At 45.3% G+C, this 8463-nt stretch overlaps 1 protein-coding gene across 1 annotated transcript; it reads right to left on the bottom strand.

The window, feature by feature from the left end:
- Positions 1 to 5224: 5224 nt before the first annotated feature.
- Positions 5225 to 8395, bottom strand: LOC311123943 (ATP-sensitive inward rectifier potassium channel 12-like; the record flags this gene model as incomplete). Its single annotated transcript, XM_084198158.1, has 2 exons — positions 5225 to 6857; positions 8304 to 8395. 2 exons carry the CDS (start codon positions 8393 to 8395, stop codon positions 5225 to 5227), a joined length of 1725 nt encoding a protein of 574 aa, XP_084054284.1.
- Between the last annotated feature and the right edge of the window lie 68 nt (positions 8396 to 8463).

Raw genomic sequence — 8463 nt, 5'->3', positions numbered from 1 at the left:
ATGTATTTCTGATTCTGATCAAATGGGTGAAAGGAAGATGCATGGGAAAATCAATGGGAAATTGGCCTGGGGGATGAGAGAGGAGAGAAGAGCGTGGAGAGACGGGAGAGAAAGAGAGAGGGCGAGAGAGAGAGATTGACCTGAGGGATGAGAGAGGAGAAAGGAGAGAGAGAAGAGAGAGACGTGTGGCTTGGAAACAGAGAGAAACAAGTCACTTTCCAATCATGAGTTTTTCTCAGAACATTTAATTAAGCTGAGCGAACGGCAGAGGGACTGAGGGCCTGAGGCGGCCGCTGAGATGCCCGAATGAAAGACTCTGTTGTTGGCGGAGAGGAGGAAGACATGAAAGGGGGAAGAAAGAGATAGAGGGATTTTCAAAGAAAGAGAAAAGGGGGGATTGTCAATATTCTTCATATGTCTTGTGTATTCACACACTGAGACAGTGACGGATGATCTGCATATGGCTACAGCAGCATGCATTGATACATGGGATATCCACAGGTGTTCCACACAGGCTAGACACCTCACCTGATCTCAGAGCCTCAAATAGACAAATAGACAGACAGACAGACAAATAGACAGACAGACGGACGGACAGACAGACAGAAAGAAACACACACACACACACATACACACACTTACCCCCCCCCCCCCCCCACACACACACAGCCTGTGGTGGTTCCCAGTGGTGTAGCCAACGTGGGCAGCCCAATGTAACACAATGCCTCTCTGTCCTCCAACGAATGGTTCACAGCTCCACAACACACAACAGATCATTATGGGCCCCAGGACCCCCAACCCTCCACCACTTAGTCCCCAATACTGTCCCCTACTGAGCACACACACTAGCCCCTATTCCCTAACACTAGCCCCACTGCCCCACACAGCCCCACACAACCCCAGGGCAGAAACCAACAGCAGCAGAGGAGGGCTACAAAGCATGAAAGCAGCCCCCTGCCAGACAGCTCAGATTCTAGATCCTCTAGTCAGCCATTATGACTGACGGAGCCTGGAGAAAGGTCACCAGAGGTCACCCAGCTGGTCGTTTTTATGGATGTTGATGACAAGGGGGTGTGACACAGTGGCTAATTAACCGACATCAGTAGAGAGGGATGGAGGGAAGGAGGGAGAGAAGGAGGGAAAAATTGAGAGACGGCATAGAGATAGCGATAGAGATGGGGAAATGGCTCTTTGAACTGACATTAGTAGAGGAAGGAAAGAATGATGGAGGGGTGAGAAGGAGAGAGAGATAGCGATAGAGATGGGGAAGTGGCTTGTTAGAGCAGGAGAACACGTTTAATAAAATAATGGGAACGCTATACTGTAAATCCATTGTTTAGCTGGAATGGAATGTTCCTTTCCTTTATATTTGACTGTGATATGTGGTTGTCTCACCGAGCTATCTTATGATGAATGTACTTACAGTAAGTCGTTCTGGATAAGAGCTAAATGACTAAAATGTCAAATGTTTTACATACAGATCTCCTATTACTGTATTGAATTTTTTTAATTTTTATTTATTTAAACATTGATTTAAAAAATGTATCATTTGTAAATTTCTTTATGAAAAATGTCGTTATTTGTTACATTTGACTGTGTAAAACCTAGCAGTACTACTTACTTCTCTGAGAGTGAGGCGGATAGATAGCATTTTGCCAAAAAAATATATGATTATTTGTCTCTCTGAAATGAAACCATCAAGTGATAGATTTTAAAGAAATACATGTCTGTCATTGAACAATCCCATGCCACACCAAACTCTTTCATCATTTCTTTAAACAATAAAAGCTCATTTACCAACATTTATGAACATGAATATATAGTGTTTTGGAATGAAACTCATCATATAGAGAACGTAAAGTGTTCAGGTGGGCCTCAGCACTTCAGAAAATAAAGGTTTGGTGACCAGTCTTTAAAAAAAACTATGTTATGGTTTACTCTGATAATTTACCACATGAGGGAGCTGGTATACCGTACTCTCTCTTCCATTGGTCTGTTGTAGTGGAGCAGTCTTCACTGTCCCCTAGTGGTGAACTGGGTAGGTACAGTACATGACCGTGTTGCGTCAGCGAGCTGTTCCTCCTCTCCCTCCCTCTCTTTCTCTCTCCTCTCCCCTCTCTCTCTCTCTCTCCCTCCCCACTGCCCCTCGGCCTAGTATGTCCTCCTCCAGTCTGCATCTCTTTCTATTTCTATCTGCCCCTCTCTCCCTCACTCTCTGGGACGTTTTAAAAGACAACCTGCCAAATAAAAACTCTCTGTACTGAGCTATTTGAGTATGACACAGATTTTGGGTAATACCCCAGTTTTGGTTTAGAAAGAGAGAATCGTAAGAGAGACAGGTGTGTGTATGGGATTACCTCTGAGTCACTGAGCTAGAGAACAACAACCCCCTGCCTTCACTTCACATCACACACACACACACACACACACACACACACACACACACACACACACACACACACACACACACACACACACACACACACACACACACACACACACACACACACACACACACACACTTACACACACACACTTACACACACATACACACACACACACACACACACACACACACACACACATACACACACACACACCCACACACACAGACACACACTGCCCCAAACCGGGCCAACCAATGAGCAGTCAGAAGCAGGTGGACATCAACATGGGGTCAGTTTGACCTTGGACCTTTGGGACTGGTGTCTGATGGGAAAAAAAGAGTCTGAGAACAGAGCAGAGTGTGTCAACCCAACCAGAACAGCTACTGCTGCTTGTTTATTATTATTATTAGACATTTATTAATTCATACAAAACAGCATACAATTAAATTGTTAATTTTTTTAGATATTCATTTTGATAAAATACAGAATAAAGTGCTTGTTATTCTTTATCTGGACAATACATGTTATTTCCAACTCAGTTTCTGTTCAGGTTCCTTGTTTTTGCATCATAAAATATTTTCCAATTTTGGAATACATAGCTCATGTATCAAACATTAACAGTAATATACCTTAAGCAGGAAGTCAAAATGACCATGGTTTCTAATAGGTCTGTGATGATACCAGTATTGAAATATTTACTCCATGGCAAAAATGAAAACACGAAGCAGACCAAACTCTTTGGTTCTTAAAAAATGTATGTAAACTATTGGGTGCTATAGCTTGGAAAATAACTAAATGTGACTCTGAATGACAACATAATGATGTTTGTTTCCAACTTTACAGATGTTTTCCTAAAGAAGTGAAATCCGCTTCATGTTTTGTTTCCTTTCCACGATGCTAACCAGTATTGTGGTATTGGTATCATCCCAGCCCTAGTTTCTAAACATGGAAAATCATATATTTACAAACAGAAAATACTTTTTTAATACCACATGAACTTCATTTGTGGTTTTGAAAGTATTAATGACTCATGATGACTATCTGTAAATGAAAAAAACGGTACCAAGACTTGGTTGAATGGAACCAAAAGTCACTTCACAAAGAATCTTATTCCAGAGAATATATACAACGGAATATTGAATACAATAAGAATGCATTTAAATATTGCGCTATAAAATGCAAATTTAGACTAATGTACTGAACACAACTATGTTTAAAAACAAAAAGAAACTCAAGAGAATAGTAAGGTCATTCAACCTTCCTTTGTTGTTGTGCGGCAGAACAGTTCTAATTATTTTCTTCTTCTCTCTTCTCTTTGGTTGGATACACAAAAAGAGGATGTGTACCAAGGGCACATAGTTCATTCAGGACACTAGACATGAGAGTCTTCTATGACTGATTCACACTACATGGCCGACCCAAGCCATACTGTGCTGGCTTCAGGGCCGTAGCCAGGGTCTGAGTGTTAGTGAGGACATTTTAAAAAGTGCACGCTCATTTACTGCATTTCTATACAATTAAAAAACTCTAAAATGCTATTTGGAGAAGAGCAACAAAATAATTCCTCAGCCATTATCACTATGGTTTCTGTAGCTTCATTCACATCAGGCGATCTACAAACGCATAGCCTATTAGCTACACAATTAGCCGCTACACATGAACTCAACACCAGGATTAAAAACTATAATTTATTACATAGTGAGGGATCTGTTAGCAGTTTTTTATTAACAAATGGTAAACCATTACAAAAAAGTTCTGCGATTTTCCTGCAGTTCTACACATTTTACCATGACTTATGCCATGTTAATATGATATATGAGTGAGAGTGACTAACAAAATCAATGGGGGACCCCTGGAGGTCAGGGCCCCTGGGCATGTGCCCTGCGTGCCCAGTCAGTCATTCGGGTATGATTACTATAAGTTTAGTCTAGACTAACTAGACTCATTTACCTTTCTTTTTATTTATTTTTACTGACATGGGCTAATTGAGTGACTGTCAGGGAGTGACATATAACAAGAGGAAAACTGGCGCAGCCAAGTTTCAAAACCTTGTGCATAAATATACACTACCGTTCAAAAGTTTGGGGTCACTTAGAAATGTCCTTGTTTTCGAAAGAAAAGCAATTCTTTTGTCGATTAAAATAACATCAAATTGATCAGAAATACAGTGTAGACATTGTTAATGTTGTAAATGGCTATTGTAGCTGATTTTTTATTTATTATGCACTCACTAACTGTAAGTCGCTCTGGATAAGAGTGTCTGCTAAATGACTAAAATGTAAAAGGCTAATTGATCATTAGAAAACCCTTTTGCAATTATGTTAGCACAGCTGAAAACTGTTGTGCTGATTAAAGAAGCAATAAAACTGGCTCTAACCAGAATAGAAAGAGGAGTGGGACCTTCTAGGCAGAGTTGCAAAGAAAAAGCCCTATCTCAGACTGCCCATCTTAATCTTTTATTTTTATTGGCCAGTCTGAGATATGGCTTTCTTTGCAACACTGCCTAGAAGGTCAGCATCCCGGAGTCGCCTCTTCACTGTTGACGTTGAGACTGGTATTTTGCGGGTACTATATAATGAAGCTGCCAGTTGAGGACCTGTGAGGCGTCTGTTTCTCAAACTAGACACTCTAAGGAAATGTCTAAGTGACCCCAAACCTTTGAATAAATTAACTAGGTCTGGACCTCGTCCTCATATGTAGCTATGGCCCTGGCTGGCTTGGACATTTTCCTTTCACAATGTCCTTTCCAGCACGGTTCCAGAAACTATAGTGGATGTGTAACCAGGCCAGCGCAGGCTTGTCTTGTCTCAGTTTGACTCTATAGTGTGAATCAGTCACTACACTCCTGATTCCCTCCTGAAGCCCAGCGCATCAAGAGCTATAGCCGGCTGCAGCCTGTCAATCTGATTGTCCATGTCCAGCACACACAGCATGTTCATGTCCACCGCTACCTGGTCCTGAAACCTCTCCTGGAAAATGTCTAGCTGTACGTCCCTCTCCTCCCCCTCCCCGTCATCCCTCCCCCCCAGCATCACCCCCATCTCCCCCACCTCCTCCCCCTCCTCCTCCCCGCAGCACAGGGCCACCTCGTTCTCGTAGCAGAAGGCGCTGGGGGAGTGCGGAGGCAAGAGGTGGAGGCCGGAGGACTTGGGGCCGAGAGGGGACACTGACCGGGTAGAACTGGAGCCGGAGGCGGACGAGGGGGAGCGGGATCGACCCGTCATCTCCCGGAGCTCCCTGGCGCTGCAGTGTGGAGTAGCCGGCACCTCATAGGTCTTGTGGAAGCGGGAGTAGTCCACCTGGTAGCGGTGCTCCTTCTCGAAGACAACAGGCTCGAAGCGGTGGCCCCACAGGATCTCCCTGGCCAGGTAGGAGGAGCGGGCCTGGGTGGTCATGGCCGTGGCCTCCACCATCCCCTCCAGGATCACCACGATCTCAAAGTCCTCCGTCGCCAGGTCGGCGCTGCTCATACAGTACAGTGGGCTGTTCTCGTTGATCTCGTGGACCACGACCAGCGGAGACACCAGGAAGAGGCGGTCCAGGCCCTCGTCGTAGCCCACGTCGATGTCCGTCTGCTCCATGGGGAGGTACTCACCCTCAGCAGTGACGTGCGGCCGGATGAGCTGCGCCCGGACGTGGGCCTCCACGATGTGGCTTTTCCTCATGTTCCCCAGGCGAAACATCAGGCACAGCTTCCCGTCCCGCATGGAAATGACCGCGTGGTGCGAGAACAGCAAGGTCTGCGCCCGCTTCTTAGGTCGAACCATCTTGGCCATGATGGTTCCGATCATGAAGGAGTCGATGATGCAGCCCACAATGGACTGGACCACCACCGTAGCCACCGCCGCCGGACACTCCTCTGTGACGCAGCGGAACCCGTACCCAATGGTGGTCTGGGTCTCTATGGAGAAGAGAAAAGCCCCTACGAAGCCCTGGACGTGTAGGATGCAGGGCTTCCACTCCACCCCTCCTCCCTCCAAGCTGGCCAGAGGCCCCTCTCCCAGGCCGGGTCGAAGGTCGAAGTCCCCATGGGCCAGGGCCACGCCCCAGAAGACCACACCGAAGACGAACCAGGAGAGAAGGAAGGTAGAGGTGAAAAGGAGCAGCATATAGCGCCAGCGGATGTCCACGCAGGTGGTAAATATGTCGGCCAGGTAGTGTTTCGTCTTGTCTTCCATGTTGTGGAAAACCACGTTGCACTGGCCGTTCTTCTTCACAAAGCGGCTCCGGACATGGTTGGGCCCCGCCGTGGAGATCTGGCGGCCATTGTGGACAGGCTCCGTTGCTCGCAGGGCTAATGAGCTGCCGCCTCCTCCTCCTCCTTCTGACCCTCCACCACCACCACCACCACCCCCTCCGCCCCCCATCCCCCTCCCAGTCAGGGTGTGGTGCATCAGGGGACCATGGCCGTTGTGGAGGCCCAGGGTGGAGATCTTGAAGTGGTCTTCATCGGTGGCTACGATGCTGTATCTGATGTGAAACAAAAACCACAACAAAATACATGAGTTTAGAGAGGAGGGTGAAGGAGATAGATATGGCAGGTTTAAGAGATAAAGTCCCAGTGCAGTCAAAAACATGACTTTCCTGTGTTTTATACTCTGAGTATACCAAACATTAGGAACACCTTCCTAATATTAAGTTGCATGGCCTCTACAAGTTGTGAAAAGCGCTCCACAGGAATGCTGGATAATGTGGACTCCAATGCTTCCCACTGTTGTGTGAAGTTGGCTGGATGTCCTTTGGGTGGTGGGCCATTCATGATACACACGGGAAACTGTTGAGCATGAAAAACCCAGCAGCTTTGCAGTTCTTGACACAAACTGGTGCGCCTGGCACCTACTACCATACCCCGTTCAAAGGCACTTAAATATTTGTTCCTGCCCATTCACCCTCTGAATGGCACACATACACAATCCATGTCTCAATTGTTTCAAGGCTTAAAAATCCTTCTTTAACCTGTCTCCTCCCCAGCTTTCACCTGGTCAGTCTATGTCATGGAAAGAGCAGGTTTCCTTAATGTTTTGTACACTAAGTGTAAATATTTCCACACTATGAGGTTGGAATAATACTGTGAAATTGTGACAATTATGATAATGTGCTTTTAGTGTAAGAGCTGTTTGAAAAGACCGCCTGAAATTTCACCGTGTTTTGCTTGGATGGAGTTTTGGCCTGACTGGCAACATCACTAGGCGGTAAATTAGTTAATATGCTGATAAGAAAGAGAGTTCCAAACCTTTCAGCCAATAACAGCTAGTTTTCAGTTTCCCCCTCCACACTCAGACCACTCCCAGACAGTCCTAGCAAAAATGTTGCTTGAGAAATTACTCTCAGTAAGGTTACCCAGAAATGATTTGATATTGGGATAAAAACAGCTGCTTTGGACCTTTAAAGGTGAACTATGCAGAAATTGCTCCATCATTTTCTGGTTGCTAAAATTCAAATAGTTTGCTAATTTCAGTTTATGTGACAACACAAGCAGTCAATGTGTAGAGAATCATTGTACCATCTAAATCATTGTGAAATATATTTTCCATAACCAAAAATATAATATTTTGAGCTGTTTGAAGCTGGTGTACAAAACCGAAAGTAAAAGACGCAAAAACGAAACTTAAGCACAGGAAGCATAGCAATATCGCACATAGAACAGATCTACTGCTTCTTAGACTTGCTTTCAATGAGAATGACAGATCTATAACTCACATTTCTATGTGAATTTGGTCGGGTTGCCCAAAAGGTGACATATTACAGCTTTAAGACTGAAGAGTTAAAATTGAGTACAGAGCAGCGAATACCAGGTTTCTTTTATAACATTCCAAGAAGAATAGCTAATAGTCCAAGAATAGACAACAAGGACAGGCTTTTAGAGGCAGAAAAAGGGGCAGAAAATGAGCTGATTGTCCTATTCCCCAGTCCTACCTGTTGACTCGCACCGCTCCCATGGCACCAGTGATCATCAGGCTGTGTCTGTGTGGGAAGAAATCAGGGCCGCGGTGGCCAGTGCCAACCATTAAAAGAGACCAGGTTGGTAGGAGGGTGTGGGCAGAGGGCAGAGGGGGGCAGGAGGACAGCAGCCTCA

The sequence above is a fragment of the Coregonus lavaretus genome, assembly GCF_964263955.1.
Source record: "Coregonus lavaretus genome assembly, contig: HAP1_SCAFFOLD_224, whole genome shotgun sequence".
NCBI classification, from domain to species: Eukaryota; Metazoa; Chordata; class Actinopteri; order Salmoniformes; family Salmonidae; genus Coregonus; species Coregonus lavaretus.
This window is presented reverse-complemented; position numbering and strand designations above follow the sequence as displayed.